At 42.8% G+C, this 25753-nt stretch overlaps 1 protein-coding gene and 1 long non-coding RNA gene across 2 annotated transcripts; one reads left to right on the forward strand and one right to left on the reverse strand.

Annotated features, from left to right (window-relative positions):
* Positions 1-25753, forward strand: LOC138769796 (branched-chain-amino-acid aminotransferase, cytosolic-like). The gene is made up of 11 exons (XM_069948480.1): positions 1-108; positions 15803-15880; positions 16045-16245; positions 16888-16998; positions 17762-17881; positions 18510-18673; positions 19068-19210; positions 20260-20345; positions 20909-21049; positions 22483-22557; positions 25229-25753. Exons 1-11 carry the CDS (start codon positions 76-78, stop codon positions 25265-25267), a joined length of 1191 nt encoding a protein of 396 aa, XP_069804581.1. The 5' UTR covers positions 1-75; the 3' UTR covers positions 25268-25753.
* LOC138769798 (uncharacterized) lies at positions 5403-13189 on the reverse strand. The gene is made up of 2 exons (XR_011359309.1): positions 13030-13189; positions 5403-6577 (listed from the first exon to the last, which is right to left on the reverse strand). It is a non-coding gene; the product is annotated as an uncharacterized lncRNA (long non-coding RNA).

Below are 25753 nucleotides of genomic sequence, written 5' to 3' on the forward strand. Positions count from 1 at the left end.
CTCCCGTGGCTCGGGTGGGCGGTAGAAGCCTCAGGAGCGGCAGAACTGAGGAGCTCGTGCGGGCAGTCACCGACCATGGCAACCGGGGCAGCTCTATCCGGGGTGAAGGTGAGAGCAGACCGGATCCGGGGGAGGGGGGAGGGAGAGCCGCTCTGGGCATCATCCATACACAGGCATGGAGGGGGGAGCGGTAACACGGCGGTACCGGAGCCTGGTCTGAGCACCGGAGCCGGCCATACAGCCACCCTGATCCGTGCCCCAGTGCTCTTATATAGCAGGAGATCACATATACAGCTGATGTGTAATACAGGCTATATGTGTGAGTGTAGATCACCATACATATGGATACAGGAGGAGGATATCCTATATACAGCTGATGTGTAATACATGTACTGGTATATAACATTGTATACAGCCTATATGTGTGACTATAGATCCCCATACACATGGCTGGAGGAGGAGGATATCCTATATACAGCTAATAAGTAATGCATGTACTGGTATATTACACTGTATACAGCCTATATGTGTGACTGAAGCTCCCCATACACATGGCTGGAGGAGGAGGATATCATATATACAGCTGATGTGTAATACTGTCATATAACACTGTATACAGCCTATATGTGTGACTATAGATCCCCATACACATGGCTACTGGAGGAGGATATCCTATATACAGCTTATATATAATAGCGCCTATATGTGTGACTATAGATCCCCATACACATGGCTGGAGGAGGAGGATATCCTATATACAGCTAATAAGTAATGCATGTACTGGTATATTACACTGTATACAGCCTATATGTGTGACTGAAGCTCCCCATACACATGGCTGGAGGAGGAGGATATCATATATACAGCTGATGTGTAATACTGTCATATAACACTGTATACAGCCTATATGTGTGACTATAGATCCCCATACACATGGCTACTGGAGGAGGATATCCTATATACAGCTTATATATAATAGCGCCTATATGTGTGACTATAGATCCCCCCATACACATGGCTGGAGGAGGAGGATATCATATATACAGCTGATGTGTAATACTGTCATATAACACTGTATACAGCCTATATGTGTGACTATAGATCCCCATACACATGGCTACTGGAGGAGGAGGATATCCTATATACAGCTAATAAGTAATGCATGTACTGGTATATTACACTGTATACAGCCTATATGTGTGACTGAAGCTCCCCATACACATGGCTGGAGGAGGAGGATATCATATATACAGCTGATGTGTAATACTGTCATATAACACTGTATACAGCCTATATGTGTGACTATAGATCCCCATACACATGGCTACTGGAGGAGGATATCCTATATACAGCTTATATATAATAGCGCCTATATGTGTGACTATAGATCCCCCCCATACACATGGCTGGAGGAGGAGGATATCCTATATACAGCTGATATGTAATACATCCTATATGTGTGACTATAGATCCCCATACACATAGCTACAGGAGGATATCCTATATACAGCTGATATGTAATACTGTCATATAACACTGTATACAGCCTGTATGTATGGCTATAGATCCCCTATACCTGGAGCTGATATGTAACACTAACATACTGGTTGCAGGATATGGGGTCAATATACATTGTTATAGATCCTATCCTATGTATGTGAGCACTGGCCCCAGTACTGAGTCTGTAATAACATTGGAGCGCTCTATGCTGGTCATGGTATGTGCAGGCCTCTTACATACTGGTGTGACTGCGCCTATGGCAATAATCCCCCATCATCTCTCTCCAGCTGTTTCAGATCTATAGCTTCCAGAATACCAAGACAGCCAGGCATGCTGGGAGTTGTAGTTTCACAACAGTTGGAGAACCACAGTTTGGAGACCAGTGGCCTATAGGCCATATATATGTATAAACACCTATAAGCCCATCCGATATACAAATGAACCAAAGATATACAATGCATAAGTACAAAAAAACTTTATTGGAAAATATCGCAACAATGATATGGGCAAGAAAAAAAAAACATAAAAACAAACAAAGACCCGGGAGGTGGGAGACCAAACATGAGGACAGGTATATGTTTAAAAATTAAAGTGCAAGTGCATATCTTAAATGCTCATAATTTGGCTATACATAGCCCGGTTGTAAACATATAGTAAAGTACAAATACTAGAGTATATCCAAAAACACAGGCTGCATAGCTCAATAAGACAAGGTATAAGCAGGTGCACATAAACAATGTTACCCAGGGATACAGTTCCCAAAGCCTCAGGCCTCCCACCTCACACTCCTCCAACGTCGTTTCGCTATTGGCTTCTTCAGGGAGCCAATAGCCTGAAGAAGCCAATAGAAGCCAATAGCGAAACGACGTTGGAGGAGTGTGAGGTGGGAGGCCTGAGGCTTTGGGAACTGTATCCCTGGGTAACATTGTTTATGTGCACCTGCTTATACCTTGTCTTATTGAGCTATGCAGCCTGTGTTTTTGGATATACTCTAGTATTTGTACTTTACTATATGTTTACAACCGGGCTATGTATAGCCAAATTATGAGCATTTAAGATATGCACTTGCACTTTAATTTTTAAACATATATCTGTCCTCATGTTTGGTCTCCCACCTCCCGGGTCTTTGTTTGTTTTTATGTATTTTTTTCTTGCCCATATCATTGTTGCGATATTTTCCAATAAAGTTTTTTTGTACTTATGCATTGTATATCTTTGGTTCATTTGTATATCGGATGGGCTTATAGGTGTTTAGTTTATTCATTTTACCATTCGGTTATTTCTTTCCCCCCGTTTTTCTTTCTGGGGTATAGGACGTTCATCATAGAATCCAGAATCTATAGGTGTTTTCCATATATATGTATAAGGTGGTTCTCCAGGTGAGTACCGGATATGTTGCATCCATGTTTATATGGAGACTATAGAGTGATAATAATTCCACATCACCGCTCATATGCAGCATCATAAGAAACCTGAGAGTTTTAGATCCAGAACTGGTCATAGTGGATCACTCCTATAAGCCTGTGTACACACCTATTTACCTATGTTTCTATGTTATATTTCAAAGCAAAAATAGGTGCACATTTGTGCAACTGCATATTCCCGCCATACATCTGTATGGGATGGTGTCTACACAGTGCATGGGTTTCTGCATTCAGATGTATGGGACGGTGTCTGCATTGTGCATGGGTTTCTGTACTCAGATGTATGCTGTGCAGAGGCCATCCCATACCTCAGAGTACAGAAATGCATGCACAGTGCAGACGCCATCCTATACCTCAGAGTACAGAAGCCCATGCACAGTGCAGACACCATCCCATACCTCAGAGTACAGAAGCCCATGCACAGTGCAGACGCCATCCCATACCTCAGAGTACAGAAGCCCATGCACAGTGCAGACACCATCCCATACCTCAGAGTACAGAAGCCCATGCACAGTGCAGACACCATCCCATACCTCAGAGTACAGAAGCCCATGCACAGTGCAGACGCCATCCCATACCTCAGAGTACAGAAGCCCATGCACAGTGCAGACACCATCCCATACCTCAGAGTACAGAAGCCCATGCACAGTGCAGACGCCATCCCATACCTCAGAGTACAGAAATGCATGCACAGTGCAGACGCAATCCCATACCTCAGAGTACAGAAATGCATGCACAGGGCAGAGCTTTCTGTCGTGTGTGAACATGCAGCTTCCCTTTAGGCATATCCATAGCATACATGTGTAGGTTACTAAAGGTGAGTGGCCCACTTCTTGCATTAGTCCTTGCAGACATTTCAGACAATGCATTCCAATGAAAGTGACTGCTCTACCTGTGGTTGTCATAGATCATGGCTGTCACTCTGCTGAGCTTTCTAAGAAGACTTCCTGAAGGTCACCCTGCTCCTGTAGCTGCACTAATGACAACACGTCATGTGATACAACAGCCTGCACAGTACATACGGCTAGTGGAGGCTACATTATACTTCCTAGGTGCTATAGATCTAGTATTGGAAGCCCAGGACTGACCTACTTATTGTATTCTGCTCTCTGCTCGGTATGCTGTGTATTCATGGCACTGTCTGTACTAGTAGTATGTGATACAGAATGTTTGTAATGTGGTTACATAGGTCCTCGTAGATGACCTAGACAGGAGTATCTGGTATTTTGCTATATTGTGATGGTGCGCCTGAGCCTCAGAGGGGTTGTACAGGATTGAAGAATGTGGCTCATGGGTATTATTTTACCATGCAGGTGTTCTAGTCACAAAAGACTCTGCACTGCCACAGCAACACTCCTGCCATGGTGCCGGGCACCATCCCCACAGCATATATCATCTCCTCCATGATGCTGCAGTGCTCCCCCCTTCACTATAAGGTCGTTCTCCCTTCCTGTGCCAGTATCTGTAGTCAGACGTCAGCACTGGAGGAGCAGAGAGCCATATGGTACATGGCTGCATGTATTGTGCTCTGTGGTAGTACTTATGCCTATCTGGGGCTGGTTTGTACCCATGGCCTCATGTAGTTTGCCTGCTAAAAGACATTGTTGCTCCACTTATGTGGCACCTATTCCTTTTGAGGTGGTCTATGGTTAAAGGGATTCCCTTTAGGACACATGTTGCATGTCTATAGGATATGCCATAGATGGCTGATAGTTCCAGAGTGGAACCCACACCTAAATCTTAAAGGGGTATTCTAATTTTAACTAATATAGTTATACTTGTAGGGCTCATCTAGTTAAATATTTTTGCAAATACATTTATTTAGCAAACTCCCCTCCTTCTCCTGATATGTCTGTTCTTTCCATCCAATTTTTCACGCATCTTTGTCTAGGTTACAGACCACCACTCTGCTCTAAAAGCAGTGGTCTGTATATATAGCTATAATGTAGGTGTATTGTGATATAGGGGGAGATTTATCAAACCTACTGTATATCGCAACCAATCAGATTCCACTTTTCATTCCTCACAGACACAGACGAGTCCAACAAGTATAACTATATTAGTTGAGATGGGAATGTCCCTTTAAGGGCAAGGCCTCCCTGACCCTGCATGACTTGCTGTCAGTGGGCTGAGGTGGTTGGGAAGCGTAAAACAGCCAAACAAGCTGTGATATGTGTTTTACATAACTCAATAGAAGTTACTAGGAGGTGCATAGAAGGCGTAGCACCGCAGGCTGTACTCTTTCCAGAACTTGGGAAGCTAAGGACACAATGTACTTTGTGACGCCACTCCTGCAATTCTGAGGCGTAAGCTATTGTAAAGACATACTGTGTTATATGTGGCCTTTATTGTTAAAAAAATAGTATACTGCACAGTATACATTGTTTTGCCCTGGCTTCTGTAGGAAAGTGCAGTCTGCATTTTTCTATACAGTTAAAAGAAAGGTAAGAGGATAAAAGGGCACGCTTTTCACCTCTGTCTACTATAGATATGTTTATTGTACACACCAGAGGCTTATATATACACCCATGTACATACTGCTGGCACCCATGACTAGCATGCATAGCACCTGACATCCATAACAATGCAGCGTCTACAAAGGTTTTCACGTTAAGTTAATCCCAGTTTAACAAAATAAAGGCCATGATTCTTTACAGACTACAGATTTGCTGTGTGGGGTCCTGCCGCTCAATACCTCTTATTATCCCGGGGGCATCTAGGTACAATGGGCTTAGCAAATACTCAGCTAAAGTACCTACATGGAGCTTCCCCTCCCCCATGTGGTGGGCACATTGGGGAGATGTATCAGTAGTGTGATCACATGCAGCAACACTTCTATACAAATGGAACAGGCGGCCTGGTCCAAATCCCGCTACTGCCGAGCCTGTTCTTCTGGATAAACTGGAATTACCCCTTATACCAGCGGCAGAATCGGTTGTATGTGGACCGGGCCTCATACAGAGATAATGCAGTGTGACCCAGCTATACGTGCCATCAAGAAAGAGGGATGCTCATGTAAACTGTGGTGCTCAGCAGAAGGTCCATTCACTTTAATGGCTGCTGACTACATTTGGCCCACTTCCCGCATGTATATGTTTCCCAGTCTTTCTTCTGTACGGGTCCTCTGTTCTTGACCTGTTCCTGGCTTTGTATTGAATAACTACAATTAAAAACCTGAACATATTCTAGGGCTATGTTCACACACGGTCTTTTTTCATGGCCGTTATTTAGTTAGTTATAACAATGGCCATAATTATACAAATAATGTTCTTTATATGAAATAACAGTCGTTTTTTGGCCCCAATTTGCTGGCCGTCCTAAAAGATGGACGTCAAACCGCCAGAAAGATGCGGGGTAAATATAGCCTGTGGGGGGACAGGAGGCGTCCTATGGGCCCATTTATCTCCTGGGTCTTCCAGCAGTTACATTACCTTTGCATTGTTAGCATCAGATGGATGAAGCAACATGCATTGTCTTCTGCTATAGACGCTCACTCTCTCCTATTCTCCCTTCGTCCCATTTATCCAGCTATAAGTTCTCAGTTTATGAAAAGTCCTTGATTGAAGAGCACGTCTGCCTCATTCAGGCCTCTTCTATAGGAAACAGTATGGGGGATTTTCTGCATCTTCCGAGGATACATCAGTTCTGTCTTCCTGCAGAAAAAGAGATAAAAAATAAATGTAACTCATTGTAGTTTATTCAACATCATTATGTCAGCACTATTCATTGCTTACCAGACTCTACGGAGGGGGGGGGGGGGGGAAAGCTTTAAAATCAACTGATGTCAGAAAGTTATACAGATTTGTAAAATACTTCTATATGAAAAAAAAATCTTCCTGTACTTATCAGCTACTGTATGTTCTACAGGAAGTAGATACACTGTGCTCTCTGCTGCCACCTCTGTCCCTGTCAGGAACTGTGCAGAGCAGGAGAGGTTTTCTATAGGGATGTGCTACAACTCTGGACAGTTCCTGACACGGACAGAGGTGGCATCAGAGAGCACTGTGCCAGACTGGTAAAAATATACCACTTCCTGCAGTACATACAATAGCTGATAAGTACTGGAAAACTTGATTTTTTTTCAAATAGAAGAAATTTACAGATCTCTGACCTTAAGACATCAGTTGATTTACAAATCACAACAATCACTGGGCTCAGGGAGATCAGAAAAAAAATCCAATGTAGTACTCATTCAAGAGTCTCCATTAATACATTGCCCCCTATAAAATTTGAATATGCAAGAAAGTGGTCCACAGAGCCTCGATTGCAAGTCTCAAAGCATATGATTAGCCATTAGGGTAAGTAAACCTGTTTCCAAGGGGTACCTCCCAGTGGGGGAGATCTCCAAACCACCCTGATACGTAGTCCCACTTGGTTGCGACTGTTGGAACACAAGTGGGTAAATACCAGCGTGGCCCCTTTTCCGTAAAAGTCTAACATCAGTTGATTTAATAAGAAACATTTTCTCTGGAGTACCACTTTAATGCATTTGTATTAGCTGTATTGCAACTTGTCCCATTGGCTTTTACACAAGCAGCAGTACCAGGTACACATACCACTGAATATAGAGCTAAGCGTAGGCCATCAGTGTGAAGGTCCTGAAAATGCTTTTAAAGGGGTTATCCACCACTTAAAGGTAATTTTTCCTTAAAAGCTGAAGTGCCACAGCTATCTGCGTGCAGCATTTTCCTTAGAAATTGAAGTGCTGCAGCTATCTGCAGCTTTGTACCTGGTAGGGATCTGACAGATTCCCTTTAAAAACTTTTTGTAAGTTGCTGCCCTTATATAAAACCTACATCTTCTTACTGTTGTGTCTTCCTGTGCCTTCTCCGGGTCCTCTGCTGACCACAGTAATGATGTCCCATCTCAGTCAGTGATTGGCCCACTTGGCTGTTACTGCGATGGCACCTGCGGTCAGTGGGGGATTCAGAGACGTCGCAGGAATACGGCAAGGGAGCATAAAAATAAAATGTTTATTACGCTTTATATAAGGGCATAATATATAAAATGTTTTAAGTGCCAGAGTACCTCTTTAAGGACAGTAAGATTTCTGCATTTTATACATGTGTTAGAAGCAGACATTATGTTAATGTGTCTTCCTTGAGACCCCCTCGAGCCACGAGGAGGAATATTTAATTATTCATAAAAAAAAAAAATGGTTAGCCCCTCCTACAGGAAGTCTATAATGTGCGGCCTCCTGACTGCCATAGTCTTAGTAAAGAGACATTAACATAATAATGTCTTCTCCCCCCCCCCCCATGGGAGGGCTTTCCTGCACCGCAGCACTGAGGCTTGACCTAGCAAAGGTTGTCCGAGCAGAATGAAGGGAACCAAGTCCCTAACCAATGTCGCATGGAACAACCAAGTGGCAGATTGGCAAATCTCTTCTAATGGAACCAGACTATGCTTTGTCCAACTAGTATGGAATGAGCCCTTGTGAAATCCGGAGATTGAAGACCTGCAGAGGAAAAAAGCCAGTTTGATGCAGTCACAAATCCAGCGAGATATAGAAGGTTTTGAAGCTTTTTTTTCCTCCTTATTTTTAACGTGAAACAAAACAAAAAGGTTTTCTTCTGGATTAAAAAATCCTTGACTCTGCAAAGGTAAATCTGTAGACCTCTACAGAAGAAAGACATCTAGAGAAGAAAGATTTAAGGAGCTTGGACCTTCAGGGAAAAAAAAATGGTAAAACGATATCCGCTGCAGAAGTGGCCGACATGCAGACATGCTCTGATGTCCATGTGCAAATGGCCCAAAGGGTTCTCAGGATTAAAAACCAAAGCTGCTTTTTCCCCAGAAGACAGCACCACATCTGTCCACTGGTTTACAGCTTGGCCTCATTCACTTCAGTGGAACTGAGCTATAATACTGGGTACAGCCAGTGGAATAAAGTGGCCATGCTTGAGCATTGCCTGAATACACACGGAAAGATTGTCACTTAAATCTATGTGATATCATGATTTTTCACACAATACAACGATTTTCCGAGTAATAGGGCCCTTAGTGGCTGGCATCTGGTCTCACCTCACCACTGCTTATTCAGCTGAAAGTGAAATCTCCAGGATCTGCCATACTCTACCTTTCTGATAGAAGATACGCTGAGCCACATAGAAGAGGCTAGAAATGGCTTATAAAGTGATTATTACACATACAGCTGCCCTGCGGGCATTTACAGATTATAGAGTACCTGTTATACTGGTTTTTCCCTATTGTAGTATCTCCTGCAGTAGATTATTCGGTAACGGTGGATGTAACTATAGAAAGCCTATAGGTTGTACACAGTTCATGTATAGGTTGTGTCACTAAGGTAACATTGCTAAAAAGCCAATAATTGTCCATAGGTATTGATTGCATTGAGGTGCCAAGGCCACTCTTACATAGTTACGGTCAGTTGTGACTGGGGTCCTGGGTACAAATGCTGTAGGCTATGTGCATTTCCAGCAGATAATAAGGAGGCAGAAAATGACCAGAGAAATTGTAAAAATTAATGAAGATCATTTACAAAGTGTTAGAACTTTGTTTTTAGTTTTTATAAGCTGTTCATTTATTAGTAATTTTTCTGTAGTACCCCTTTAAGTTGAAATTTCTAAACCAGTTACCTAACCACTACCTAACCCCTGGTCCATATGTTATATTACATTACCAATATGCACCGGAAGCAAAGTGTATGAAATTATAGGAAATCTCATTTACACTATGGACTGTATGTGTTGTCCTGTTTGCAGTAATTTAGATTATTTTACGTCATACATCTAACTATGTACCATGCTCTATTGCAGTGATTTTCAACCTTTTTTGAGCCGTGGCACACTTTTTATACTTAAAAAATCCCGGGGCACACCACCAACCAAAATGGCACAAAATGACACTAAAACAGTACATATTATACATATAGTTAATAATATAGATTCTAAATGTATTTATACTAACTCAGTGTGAAACCTGGGCCTCTTTTCTTCTCCCCCCTGTGCCTCTCTCCACCATACTTCTCCCCCCTGCTTCTCTCCACCATACTTCTCCCCCATGCTTCTCTCCACCATACTTCTCTCCTGTGCTTCTCTCCCCCATGCTTCTCTCCACTGTGCTTCTCTCCACTGTGCTTCTCTCCACCATACTTCTCCCCCCTGCTTCTCTCCTGTGCTTCTTTCCACCATACTTCTCTCCTGTGCTTCTCTCCCCCATGCTTCTCTCCCCCATGCTTCTCTCCTGTGCTTCTCTCCACCAAACTTCTCTCCCCACTGCTTCTCTCCGCTGTTTCTCTCCCCCATCCCCAGGTTTCTCACCCCCATTGTTTTCTCCTGTTTCACAGGGGCACCATAGTTTGGGGAACTTTCCCCGCGGCACACCCGTCCATGTGTCGTGGCACACTAGTGTGCCACGGTACACTGGTTGAAAATCACTGCTCTATTGTATATGAGGCATAGAAGGTGTAAAAAATACAGGCACATATTAAGGCTGCATATCCTGACCCGACTGTGGCTGCAATGACCTGAATTGATCACCTTATATTTCTAGGATGCTGCCGGTCAGGTCCAGCAGCTGGGCCAGGGCATGCGGGTCCATGTCACCCTCTGGTAAAGTCCACCTAACAAAGCAGCAATTTACTGTACATCTCGGTTACAGTAAAGCAGAGCGCCCTCTGGTGTTCTGTTTCTAGCACATGTAATTACAGAGTTGAACACTAGAGGGAAGCATTGTTCTATTTCTATTTACAAGCCTCTCTATAACTACGGACTTGGGCCTTGTTCACATGAATATGTTCTATTTCTGTTCGTGAGCGAGTAGCTGAGGTTGTTATATTTTCAATCAGTTAGATTTCTGTATACATTTAACTATACAGAATGCTCTATTATATATAAGGCATAGAAGCTGCAAAAAAGAAAAAAAAAAGCTGCAGTGTATGAACACAGAACAAAACTGATTGGCCTAGAGGAATCTTCTGTAGCATGGCACCTTTTTCTTACTTTCTTCTATTTCACTAAGGATCCAACAGTAAAACACCAATGCAGGCATGAAATGGGAGAGATTTAAAGGTACATTATGCCGATAGCACGAGATACCTTAAAGGTATCAAATATTATAGACGATTACTTATGTGTTTATTATGTGTCTACATTTATGTGGATAACAAAAAGCTTCATTAAGAGGAAGCATTACAGAAACGCACCTGGAGGGCACTTAGTCATGTTTGCTGAGCCAGTGATATGCCATGTGAACCGACCAAATGTTTTCCAAGGTTACACCGCCTGGTCATGGAGTTTTTCCTACAGTCTGTTATCTGGCAATCATCAGCTTGATATTGTGGACTATAGACAGAAGGTATATAGTAGCTGGTTATGAGCTGAAGCTGGTATATTGGCCTACCAGCACTCACTGTAGTGAATGGACATGAACCAGAGGATCAGGATAAACAGTACTTTAGCTCTCTCTCCAATGTATAGGAAAGTGTGAACTTGTGCTGCAGAGCGTAGAAGACAGATAAAAGTGAACAGTTCATGATTCCACTGTTTCCAGCAGAAATAAAGAGCTCCCTTTCTGTAATACACTATTAATGACTGTTTAAAGGGATTAATGAGAGAATTTCCCAGCTCTAGAAATTGTTGTAAAATAGAAATAGTGTAAAAAAGCCCTTTAATTACCCATTTCTTCTAGATCCTCAGATACTCACACCAGCCAGTCACAGGCTTTGGGGATGACATGCGGTCTAACACTGAGGCCAGTGATTGACTGCGGCGGTGACAGGGATGTATGGCCATGGTATCCCTGGGGCCATGACATGTACATAACCCAAGTGTGAAGGACCAGAACAGTAGTACTGGATGGAGGGGGTATTCAATTGGTTTAAATAGGCTTTTTTCCCTTTCATTTTACCACAATGCTGGGCAATTTTTTCGATAAGTTGAACAATTCACTGTAAAGGACATCTGATATTTAAAAGACTATCTCAGCACCAGAAAGGTAATGAAGGGCACAATGATGTGAGGTGTCAGGGAAAATTGCTGTAACTTGTAAGGAGAAGCATGTCGGGGCTTGTCCACGAGGAGGTCATGGGGCTGGAAGCCGATGCCAGCGACAAGTGCCAGAGAAGCACCTGAGAGGTTGTCAGGAGCCCGGCCAGTACCACTATGCTGGTTGTAGTTCTGTGCTGTGGAGAGGCCTTGTCCCCAGGGAGACGCTGAGGGAATTTATCAAAGCTTTTACCACAAAATCAGTGCGCAAAACACAGGAAAACATTTAAGTAAATAGGCTTAAATAAAAGTGTGACAAATTTACACCAAAATCTACCCAAAACATTGATAAATTCCCCCCTAGTGCCTGCTGAGGGATAACTGAGAGGTGCAGTGTATCCTTCAAGGGGAACTCCATGCATATACACAGATATTTGCAACCTGTTAATATGAATAGTGTGAAGCCTATAACTCAAATCATGCCGTGAACTTGTTAGTATAACCTCTTATTTAGAGTAACAAAAAACCAACATATAAGACACCTGTTATGTGGTATCCTGCATCCCTCACAGCCCAAGTGTCTTGTATCACTGATGGAGCCTGGTGCTACATATGTACAGAAACAGACTGTTTAGTCTGTAAAAGATGACGCGCTTACACTCTCATAGTGCCAATAGATTTACCATCTGAAAGCAAGGCTGAAACAAATGACGGCTTGTGCCATGTGATGTTTATATCATCCAACTTCTAATGTGCGATTAAGTTTTTTTCTTCTCTGCAAAATTGATAAAAATGTTGCAGTATGAGATGAAGGACTACAGCTGCTACCTTAGCTACAACCTCCAGCATCCTGTGAGCGCCCCCTGCTGTCAGGGTATGCTTGGAGTTGTAATTGCAACAAGTGAAGTGTCACAGCTTGGAGACAATTTATATACATATAGAGCTGACATATTTTCTATCTCCATTGATGTCCCTAACAATAGGCTGCCCTGGTGTATCTATTAGTCCAGTGCTCCAACACAGCCATATGCTTATTTGTAAGAATGGAATAAAAGCTGCATTTTATGATAACCCAGTCTGCTGCAATTCTCTATAGACTGCACTCTATGGAAATGTCCTGGAAAGTCCTCTGCGGTGTTATATAATGATGCACTCACCCTTTCTGCTTGACAACCTCCAGCAGGCAGCAAGCTGTTCCTGAGTCCTGGAGAGCCTTTTCTATACATCTGCTCATCCTTTCTGGTGACGTGACTAGTGATCACTGTGCAGTGTTCATTTGTCATCTCATAGGGTCCAGAGTCCACAGTCCAGAGTGAACTACGAAGACAGTCCTGTGGGCTGATTGGCTTGGGTGGAGGAGAGCCCTTCCCTAGCCCACCTTAAAGGAGGAGTCTGCATGTCAGGGGCTTGCTTCTCACGACACTAAACTTGCTGAGCTGTGCAGAATGCAAATCAGCACTTTGCCTTTTGTACCCAGTCTGCCAGGGGGTCGGGTCGTCCGCGTGCTGCCAGCATGACAATTAATGCATTGCTGTTAATCCCTCTGTGGGAAATCAGGTCAGAACCCTCCATCCGTAGGCAGATCAGCTACCGAGGAGACAGCAGAAACATTTCAGATTGTAGGTCTCCGAACTCTATTCCCCAAGAGAAATAGGCCCAGGTCACCTGGTGCATATGTACTATGGTTTTGACATTGTGGTATTTTATACATTTATACAATGTGCAGTGATGCTGCGAACTCCAGGTGAGGTGTTTAATCTCTTTTTAAAGAATTTAAAAAGTTCCCTTGAAACTTTTTGAGCCCTGCGTGAGTTAAAGATCTATGATGCCACCATATAATGGGGTACTTAATAAAAAAAACAAAAAAAAAAACCCCTTGTGCACTGTTAGATAACGTTTCCATGTGCCTCAGAATACGGATGAGCTATTGACACAATGGACTTCACCTGTATATATGTTATGGTGTGTTTGGAGTCTTTGATGATGAAATGGTTCATTACCCAGCTGGGGGTTGTTGGTGATGGTATGAGCCCAAGAGGGGCCTCATACTGGTGTTGAGACAGATGCTACCTCTTAATACGAATAGGAGGACCTGTAGCCTGTGCTCAAAGTCAGAAAGGTTGGCCTTTAGCGAGGTGGTGGAGGACTGGAGGTTGGAGTGGCTGACCTGTGTAATGTAGCCTTAGTAGCAGAGGAGGACAGCTTGTGGAGATGGTTTTGACTCAGTATGTTATCAAGGGGTCTGTTCTGAAATAGGGCATTAATCTGGGTTGTAGGAGTGTTAGCCTCCAGGGCATGATAATTGGTGGCTAGCTAGTCATGGACCTTGGGTTTCCTGAAATGTGGGTGTGGTCTGTAGAAGTGTAAGCCAGATGGGAATACTGGGATAGGTTAGGGTCCATGAAAGAGCAGGTGTGATGTTGGTGACCCTTGTCCGGTTGTATTGACCTAAAGGGGATCTATCAGCAAGTTAGACTAATCTAGCCTGCAGATAGCCCCCCTGGGGACACTGAGGAGGAAGGTATGTGTCTTACTGTCCTTTTCGACGCTGGTCCGTCGCTGTTAGTTGGGGTAAACTCCGCTCTGGAGCACTGTTAGGAGCACTGCTACATCATCCGGCCCACCACCTCCATTGGTTATCATTAGAAGGGACTGGACCAGATGACGCAATAATGCTCCTACCAGTCCTCCGGAACAAAGTTTACCCCAACTTATAGCCTGGGACTGGAACCAAGGAGGAAGGTAAAACGCATACCTGTGTCCCCGACTGTACAGGGGGCTATCAGCAGGTTAGATTTGTCTAATCCAGCTTCATAGTTGTTTGTTTGAACTATACAGGGTGGCGCAAAGAAGCCACCCACTTCAGTTTCTACCATTTTCTCACAAGTCATGGGATCCCTGTCGAGTTGCAATGGCCTGCAAGTATGGTTTAATAGTGTTTTGTTCATAAAGTAAAATAACTTATAAGTCAGGGTGCCACCTTTTATATCCTACATGTTAAACTTTTGTGTATATTGTGTGTTGTAAAACAATTATGCCTACTGTACTGCATCTTCAGAAATGTAAAGAATTTTCTGCAACTTTGTTCTTTTTTAAGGGTAACAATCATATTGCAGCCTTTTGCACCTACATATAGTGGTATACCTCCTGGAGTCTCCATGCACTTAAATCAAACCTGTCATCTAGAAAGATTTCTGACACCTCACAGGGACACGTCCTTCCCCACTGATCAGGGGAATGAGAAGGAGGAGGATGGACGGTAGTGCCATATTCACTATAGACCTATAATGGATCTGTCTGGACAGAGACCACCAGGCATTCCTCTCCTCAGCAGTGAGACCCTGGCCGATTATTACCCATATCCCTGTAACATGTCAGAAATGTTTCCTAATGATTATGCTTATTTAATGGAAATATTGTACCATAAGCTTCATCCGTCAGAATCGGTTCATGTTCCAGTTAGGCGCTATGAGCGGACTGTTTGACAGCTTATGTGCCAGAATGATGAAAGTGAGCCTAATCCAGTGTTTTCTTACCTCGTGTTAATCCCTTATTAATTACATTCTTAGGATTGAGAAAGCTAAAATCTGCCTGATACATTCTCTATTACTCCCTGTTATCAGCCACTTCAAGCTGGCAAGAAGCTGACTGTAAATGATTATATATATATATATATATATATATATATATATATATATATATATATATATATATATATATATATATATAAAATAGTTTTTAGGAATATGATTGCAGTCTAGATGTTTATTGCCCTTTATAGTAACTGAGTACTGTCAGCAAAAGGTGGAAGCCACAGCATAATCCCCATATCATACGCATACATTTTGTTGTGGATTTGCATTTGAACATATACTTCTATAATTTAGAGTACTGGGTTACCCCTTATATGTGTTTTGCTTCTTTCCTTAGGTTTTCGGGAAACAGCTAATATCAGTTCAACGCAGTTTGCCTGTTATATCATGGCGAGCAGTAAGCACGTCATTCAAGGTAAGGGTCGCTGACTATATGGAGGTATATGGCTGCTTTAGCTGGCAGCTTGAATGAAGAAGATGTTTATAAAGTCCTGGACATTTACTATTAAAGGCACAGTCACCCGGACTATCGCCCCTTGCAATTTTTATCTATTGAATGTATGAAATACTTTGATTTAGTCCGCAGATCTGCAAGTAGAATTGAACAAACATCCTAAGAAGAAGCCGGCTGTGTCAGAGTTGGTGTTTGGAAAAACCTTCACAGACCATATGCTGACAATAGAATGGACCAGTGAGAAAGGCTGGGGAAAGCCACACATTAAACCCTTCCAGAACCTTTCCCTTCACCCTGCATCCTCCGCACTTCACTACTCAGTTGAGGTAAAATACTGTTGTCAAGAAGGTAATGGCATGTAGTAATGCCATGCAGGGAACTGTATACCGTACTGTTTTTCACACAGTGAGCGAGTCCTTAACCTGTTATCACTTTCAAGTTATAAAAGTGCAGAAATATGATGTCTGCTATGAGAGAATGCATTGATGTAGCTGGTTACAGGGCTTGGAGGAAATATACTGGTGCATTGTGTTCCATATTTCTCCTCTGTTTCAGATGACATCAGTCATTGGATGTACAATTACGGCAATGTGGCTGTTTAGTAAGAGCAAAAAAATGGCTGGGATCAGAGCTAGGTCCCTATAACTTGTAAGGAAGAGAAAGTAATGCTGCTTCACCCCTAAAACCTATTAGAGGGGGCATGTGTCTTTTTAGACATGGCTGGGTAACTGTGAATGTCATAGCTCTAAGCATTCCACATCATGAAGACCCCAAGTAAATATAATTTTAGACTGGATATAACTGGTTCAAATCTGGATTTGTATGTTATGCATGGAGAGTCCTTCAGTGTGCAATGCCCATTAATCTGGTGGTAAATTTCAGTGTGGTACATATTCTATGTTGCATAGTGGAGTATACTCTTGCTTTACTTATGAATTTATTGCTTATTTATTATCCTTTTTCTGTAGCTTTTTGAGGGTATGAAAGCCTACAGAGGAGAGGACAATCAGGTTCGTCTCTTTCGTCCTATGATGAACATGGAGAGGATGCATCGGACAGCACTTCGGGCTTGTCTACCTGTAAGTGTTAATGATTGTGTATTATGTAAGAGGTCTACCATGGTGCAAGCGACTGCAGCATTGTCCCATTGACTTGAAAGGTACACCACTGCAGTACCTTGCATCACTGCTACTAATAGTATAGTGAATGCTAGGAGGAGCATAGCTAAACACTGAGGAGGCTGCAGTGCTCACATGAGTGCCGTGACCGTATCAGCTGAATGATGCGGGTGCTGGGAGTTGTACCCTCAGGAATCTAGAAATGATGGCCTATCCTGATAATAGACACAGCGCCTAAATAAATAACAACTCACATAAAAACACATGGTCCCATACAGCTGCCGTACTGTGATTTGAGAGAAATAGAAGTTTATTTGTGCTTCCTTTTAGTATAAACTAAACCCGTTTTCTGTTCTCTTTGGCACCCCGCCGATCAGTCTATTTTGCCCAGTAAACCCCTTTAACACAGGCCAAACTGTGTCAAATCATCCACTATAAAAACCCAGTAACGAAATAAAATAATGCACTCCTCATGTATTTGCTGAGTGCGCTCAGTTGTACTGTACACATATACTGTACAGTCTATAGGCTTGACAAAGTAAAGTGGATATAATCAGGTCAGGGATGGTAGACAGTGACCTTTTCTGCAGGATGTAGTAAAAGCTTTGTCGTGTGTAATCTTGTTCTTGTCCTAATGAAAGGAGTTTGCAATGTTTTGTTTTCCTGAATGACTGGCACAATTGGCGTCCCTGTATTAATATTCCTTCTGGTTTCTTTCTTTCAGTCTTTTGACAAGGCAGAAATGTTAGAGTGCTTGAGAAGACTGATTGACGTTGACAGAGACTGGGTTCCTAAATCCAATTCAGCTAGTCTCTATATACGGCCCACCTTTATTGGCACAGAGGTATAGTTATTGCTTTTCATAACGCTGTCTGTTACACAAGAGTATAATGAAAATTTGTCTTTTGTACATGCAGCCCCGTTTTTTTTTTTCCTCTTTATACTACCGTATAATAGTTTCGAACACAAGGAAATGTTCTATTTCTTGTAGTTTGAGCTACAAATTTTGCTAGTTTAAAGTGTTTTTCACTGTTCTTGGAAAGTCCCGTACTGTGCAAGATTGTGTAAAAGTTATAAAGGACGGATCACATTTATGTCTATTAAAGGGGAACTATCAGCAGGTTAGATGATTCTAAACTGCTGATATGTCCCTATTGCACAGAAGACGCAGAGGAGGAAGGTGTGTCTCTTACCTTCCTCGTCAGCACCTTTCCTGTGCAGTTAGTCGTGTTCCCCGTGGTCTGGTGAGAACGTTAGGAGGGCTGTCTTACCGGACAATGAAGAACACTACTAACTGCACCGACACGGCGCCAAGGAGGAAGATAAGAGACATACCTTCCTCTTCTTCGTCTTATGTGCAATAGGAACATATCAGCAGGTTAGATTCATCTAACCTGCTGATAGTTCCCCTTTAAGCTCTTAGAAGTAAAAATAAAAGAGAAAACATAATTAGTTCTGCTCTCTCCATGCAGCCATCTCTTGGAGTCACAAAGTCCAACCATGCATTACTGTATATCATCATCGGACCTGTAGGACCATACTTTCCAAGTGGAGGATTTACTCCAGTTTCACTTCTAGCAGATCCAAAATATGTGCGCGCCTGGATGGGGGGAGTAGGGAACTACAAGCTGGGTGGGTAAGTAACCGCTTATGTACTGTATAAAGAAGCACTCCAGGATGTTTTTTTTTATCTTATATAGTTCAGCATAGGCCATTAGAGAAGAATGTACAGGTTCTTGTGTGTGCCTTGTGTATACCTGTCCTAGGTGATGTGGTGTTCATGCTCCATCAACATTCATAGCACCTAGGTACATAGTACAATACTGGGGTAACAGATTGTAACATTACAACTTGTGTAATGAGTAAGCAACTCTAGAAAAGAGTCCGTTGTGCTGGGAGGTAAAAGACTCTGCAATAGATATAGACATAATAGATTTTTCAGCTAGGAAGCTGTTTCAGGGTTTGATTTTTGCTCCTGTTTTTATATTTTATTGTTTTGATGTGTGATTTATTTTTATTTTTTTCCCTAGAAACTATGGACCCACAATTTATGTACAACATGAAGCATCAAAGGAAGGATGTCATCAAGTTCTATGGTTGTATGGTGACGACCACCAAGTGACTGAAGCTGGTACCATGAACTTCTTTATGTACTGGATCAATGAGCAAGGAGGCAAGTCATGTTCTGCATTGTGTTCCTTTGTGGGCTGTAGAACTTTGTGACATAGAATTTTGCAACGGAAAGCCAGAGGTGTGCCAGGAGTGTCTACTAATACTGTAAACTCTTAAGGGCCCAATATAAGGTGTATGAGATTCTTGCAACCAGCCACCAACAGATTATGTCAGTGGATAGGCGTGATGGAAAACCACTGCCTAACCCCTTTGTTCTAGGAGAGAAAAGCTGCATCCAGAGCTGTCTGGCTGCATCTTAATCCGTCCCATAAATAACACCCGGCCATCCTTTGTATAGGGAGGACAGGAGAGAGAACTGACGGTTGAATGTTTGTCCGTCAGTTATTGAAGGTGTATGGGGACCATTATGGTGGCAATGGCAAAAACTAAAGTACAGCTTTTTTATTCGAAAAGGAAGAAACCCTTACAGCTATAGATATGCTAACATGGCCCCCCAGCTCCAGAGGGCCATAGCAGTGTCCTCATCCAGGTGGCTTCTTCACCACAGCCGCAATTTCAGGTCTATGGAAACTGTCTTGGAACCTGCACAGGGAATAACTTTGCATGGGGAGTACAGAGAGTTACGTTCCTTCTCTGATTCCTCGAGATACCAGCTATTTCTCTGGTCTCGGACATCCTGCTGCAGCTTAGAAGCTGAGTTGCATGTTCCACATTTATGGCACACTTACTTTGAGGGGCTGTTTATTAATAAAAGTCCTATAAATTACAAAAAAAATACAAAAGTTCTATAAATTACAGTGTTTTGTGTGTCTGTGCAGTAGAATATACAGCTATGCCCTGCTTCTTCTTCTTCCTCTCTGGTCCCATAGTATTACATTATGACACAGCCATATGTGGCACAGAGCATACTGAGGAACTGCTTAGCTCAGACATCTGGCTCGTTCTAGTGACTGGTTGGGGTCTAAGTGTTCCCTAGGACATGTCAAAACTCAATGCCCTTTTCACAATAAAGCTTCTTTGGCAATTTTCTATAAGTACTCTGATCGCATTACAGTTCGTGATGACTTTTTCTTTTGTGTCTGGTTGCAGAGAAAGAACTTGTGACTCCACCACTAAGCGGTTTAATCCTCCCTGGAGTGACAAGACAAAGTCTCCTTGATCTGGCACGACAGTGGGTGAGGTTCAGATTTAACTGGTCATAAAATAGAAGATACCTTATAACAGGGGTAGGGAACCTTGCAAAACTACAACTTCCATCATGCCTTGACAGCCAAGGCTAAGCTTTGGCTGTCAAGGCATGATGGGAGTTGTAGTTTTTCAACAGCTGGAGAGCCAAGGTCCCCTACCCCTCTCTTATAACATACAGAAGGGTCAGTGTACTGTGTGAGGGGACGTTTTGGTGATCCCTGGTGGGACGTTCTGTCTGCTGGAACCCCCACTGGTAAAGCACACATATGATAGCTATGACATATGATAGCTATGCCTGTAAATCAGAATATCCATTGCAGTGCTGCCTTGTAAACATTATTGTTTTATGCATTACAGTTGACTTTAAAGTTGGATCACTCCAAAACCAATAGTCAATAAAATATGCAGAAACTGAGCCAAATGAGCATGACAGTCAGACATATTAGACATTCATAGAATATATTATCCACCCAATCTGCCTTAAAGCTGTGTTCTCATTGTGGACTGCACACACTTACTTCTATTCTTTCCCACTGTGTGAATCCTGCAGGGTGAATTTAAGGTTTCAGAACGTGAATTTACTATGGCTGATGTGGTAAAAGGGCTGAGAGAGAACAGAATAAAGGAGCTCTTCGGTGCTGGGACAGCCTGTGTCGTTTGCCCTGTTAATCGGATATTTTACAATGGAGAAGTAAGTTCTGTATACTGTAATAAATGCACAGACTTGAATAAGGAGAAGGAAATCTATAGAGGGACATTACTTCTTTACTTGTTTTCCAATGAAAAATAATTGATGGCCTATCCAGAGGATAGGCTAATAATAGCTGCTCAGTGGGATATCAATATCCAGCACCTCCCTATCAGCTGATCTGTACAGCCACAGCACCTGGATGTAAGCTATGTATGGAACCGGAAGCCTGGAAATGACCTAAGTGGAGACCACAATTACCCTTTTCTGGCTTCTCTCGGGTGATTGGGGGGTCTATGGGTTCATTTTCTGTATGCGCCAGGAGATTTGCCAAGTATAATGCTAGTATCAGAAGCCAAAACCATGATGTTACAATGCGTCCTGAAGACGTTTTGTCTGTTTTATATAAAGACTTTCTGAAATACTCTGTTCATCTTGTACAACATGTCTGCGATCTAAATAATTTATAAGATCATTTAAATATGAGGACTGCAGTCCTCTAAAAATCTGTAGCGTATAAATATAGGGCATATATAGAGCACTATATGTTCCCTGCAATTTACCGTATTTTCCGGTGTATAAGACGACCCACAACGTTTCCAGTGAAAATATAGAGTTTTTGATATAATCGGTGTACAAGACTACCCCTCTTCCAACACACACCAAATAAAAATGAATAAAAGACAGCAGTGAAATCTGAGAGGCAGAGAAGGAGGCACAGTAATACCGGTAGGATACATGAACGAGCCAGATGTGTGAAATGTGTTTTTCTGGGCACAGCGCTACTCTGATGTATCTCTTTTTTTCATTACCCCAGACGGCTGCAGCTTGCTCCGCCCTTCATACGGTCTCCACATACGGCGAGGATGTGGCTGTTTTTGAGCCCCCCACCATATGCAGTGACCGCAGATTCTCCAGTCCGGTTCCAACGTTTTTCAGCACCCTCTCTCTAAGATGACACCCGGCGTATAAGATGACCCCTGACTTTTCTGGGTTAAAAAGTAGTCCTATATGCAGGAAAATACAGTACATGGAATGGTTCTGCTGTGCTGTAAAAGGGCCAATGGAAAGCCAACAACCTTCTTTTTTTTTTTTTTTTTTAGATAGCATTAAACTGAATGTACCATCAGGCCCAGGCTTAAGCACTGGAAGCGGGCCGACCCACCCTCAGTGGGTGGAAACCCCCGCCCCTCTATGATGCAGCTTCATTGATTCTAATGGGGGAGGGTCGGCCTGCCTCCGGTGCTTCAGCCCGGGTCTCATGGTACATTCACTTTAAGGTATCAGAAAGAATAGGAGAAGAAAAATCTGCTTCTTCTGTGGAGCGTTTTCATCTCTTACATATCATGCATGTATAGGAGCTTTATCACAGTCGGTTATATTCTTTTTTTCCATTTTTGCAGAATTAAGTGAATTTTATAACCTTCATTTTTCAGAATTTCCTCGTACCCACTATGGAAAATGGACCTGACGTGGCAAAGCGCTTCTTGAAAGAGCTGACAGACATTCAGGTCAGTTTCCTTACACTTCCTTAAATTTCTTCAAAATATTCTGAATTTTTCTCTGACTTAAGTCCCTCCTACACATCAGTATTATATTGACCTCAATTACGGATCCATAATATAGTACCCATTCATTTCAATGCATAATTTTACACGTCCGGAGTTGCTATAGATCCGCAAAAGGGCCGTGATCTGTGCGGCAAAAAATACTGGCAAGCCATTATATGGTCTGTATTTGCACAATCACCTATACCTATGAATAGTGCTGTCAGTGGCCACAGCGCTCTCAGTGGGCACAGATCGCCCTATGGATGTGTGACTGTGGCCTTACCATTGAGCACAGCAAAAGGAGAATCTGTGTGTGTGTTATATATTTTTTTTCTACAATGGCCTAGTATTAGAGAGGTTATCCAGGCAGAAAAAAATGTGGGTATTTTGCTGGGGCAGCTATTAATAAAAAGCCACTGTTGTTACCGCTGATTGATCGAGTGGGCTGTCACTGCTGAGAAAAGAAGTAGGAAGCCGAGCAGCAGACATCATACCCAATGACATCCCCCCTCATATTCATATATATATAATATACTGTAGTATAGTATATATAATGCGGTTCAGGGAAGAAACAGAGTGCTGCACCTCAGACCTATGGCTGATACTAGTGCCGCTAGGCTAAATAAAAAACGCATCAGAATTTTGTGTATGAATTGATCAAGCCATACTGCCCCATGTACCTCGTGCCGGTATCTGATACACATGGGTCCCTACACTAAGTCCACACCGTGCCAGTCAGTGGCTACCAACCCCGCAGGCGTGCACAGTCAGGGAACGGGGGCTATGGGACGGCCCTGCGACCCCCATGCCACAGGCATCCAGACTTGTGCTGTTTGGGGGCGACCTTCTCCGCCGGCGGTGCTGGCCGGGTTCTGGTGTGGTGTTTTTGGGTCTGGTCCTGTGGCATGGGGGTCGCAGGGCCGTCCCATGGCCCCCGTTCCCTGGCTTGGTGGTTGGTGGCCACTGACTGGCACGGTGTAGACTTAGTGTAGGGACCCATGTGTATCAGATACCGGCACGAGGTACATGGGGCAGTATGGCTTGATCAATTCATACACAAAATTCTGATGTGTTTTTTATTTAGCCTAGCGGCACTAGTATCAGCCATGGGTGTGAGGTGCAGCACTCTGTTTCTTCCCTGAACCGCATAGTATATATAATACTTTCAGTGCACAACACACACACGTGTGTGTATGTGTGTCAAGTTGGAAGTTGTTCTAACTTCCACACATTGACCATTAATTGTGGTTCCCTGGTATCCTGGCCACAATTCTCTCAAGTGCACTTCCAGTCAGGCAGGAGAGATGCATGACTTTATGCATGGTTTTTCCTTGGTTTTCTCTTCATGTTTGTTCTTTTGTGATCACTAGAGGGCAGTATTTCCTAATTATCCAGTGTTTAGTAGTAAATGTTGATTATTTGGGGCTGTAAAGAATTCTGTAAAATTTGGCTGTGCGTTGGTACAAAAAGTGGAAATATTTAGAGATAATTGTTGTAGCTGATAAAATTAATACGTGCAATGCAGGAACATGAACGGCTGAATGAAAATTATTGCGGCTTTTAAAAGGCCTTCTTGTGCCTTCTCCACCTCCTATTGACTTCAATGAAAGATATTTAAAAAGTATGCGGTTTTCAAAAAAACAAGTTAAGGTGATCGATCAATCAATTGGAGCTTGAAGTAGAAGTAGAGGTGTTTTTTTTAATTGAGATTTTACAGCTAAGCATACACAATGCCAGCGAAAATGCTAGGAAACTAAATCTGTGTCATGCTGAAAAATGTGCTGTTGCACTATTGGGATCTAGACATGATGGGCAATGCTGCACTGTGGGGGGCCCCCTTTGTTGTTTTCATTTTTTATGAATGATTTGTGGGGCATCACCAGTATCTGGTCTAGTTTAAACCATATCATTATTGCCTGTTAGTAGTGAATTGATAGGCAAACTTTTAGACCTGAGGGCTAGGTTAGAGGCCACCAGATGTCTACTCCTGGATTTTATTTACTGCTGTAAAATACTGATTTAATGCACAGATGTTCATGAATTTTAAACTCAAAAAAGTATTGGGTATGACTTAACAAGAGATGTGAAAACTTTTGATTGGTATAGGGGTCTGAACAGCCATACCCTGACCTATCACTAGAATAAGCTGGGAGAAGTGATCTCACTGCCTCGCTGCAAGGACAGATTCTATAGAAAGTCTATGAAGCCGGTCTCCTGTAGCGAGGCAGGACAGGCGCTTCTCGCAGCTGATTATAGGGATCGGTGGGGGTCTGAAACGTTTCACATGACTCTGTGGTGTTAAAACTGTTCACAGTTTGATAGTCATCCTTAAAAACTATTTGGCAGTGCCACGGCCAACTCTGTTACCTCATTGTAAAACAACATCATAAAAAGTCCCAATACCATCCGACTCTTCCTGGAATCCGGAACCGGATTAGCCATTGTCATGTATGACTATGCACCGCCAGGTATACTACATCAGTCACACTGTGGTGTCCTCCAGTACCTGGTAATAATCCAAGCTGCTGCGTTGCCCACCTGTAACACTCTATAATGCACATAGTGTGACAATACTGATCCTCATAATGTTTGGTGTGTATTGTATCACAATCCTCTCTCTGTCTCTCCCCAGTATGGCCGAACTCCCAGTGACTGGACGTATGTCGTGTGACACAGATGAGACGTCATCAAAGACTTGTCCATTCCAAAGCATCACAATCATCCACCTCTTGGATTTTATTTATGTTTTTATTTAGGGCTCATCAAGAAACGGTAAATCAAGAGCGTCTACCTCCAGCATCGTAGTCCTTTTATAGCCCTCCAACATGATGGACAAGTGGCCTCTTGTATTTTATTGTATTAAATTGAATTATGAGATTATTATCCTAGATGATCTAGAATTGCAGTGTCTGTAGATTAGTAGACGCTACAATGGCGGCAGAGGCTTTGTTTTTTTTTTTTATGTGTATTGTACGTTCTGTAGCTAGGACGCATGGACGGTGCTGCAAGAATACAACTTCAACAGATCTTCCTTGTTTCTGCTACACGCAAGGCTCTGCGTTCTTCCAGCAATACTATAAAGAACTGATGTCTTCTCAGTTTTACTTACACTCCGCTATTAAACGCGCAAGTCACTTTCTATGACAGCTACCCTCTG

The sequence above is a fragment of the Dendropsophus ebraccatus genome, chromosome 12 (genome assembly GCF_027789765.1).
Source record: "Dendropsophus ebraccatus isolate aDenEbr1 chromosome 12, aDenEbr1.pat, whole genome shotgun sequence".
Lineage (NCBI taxonomy): Eukaryota > Metazoa > Chordata > Amphibia > Anura > Hylidae > Dendropsophus > Dendropsophus ebraccatus.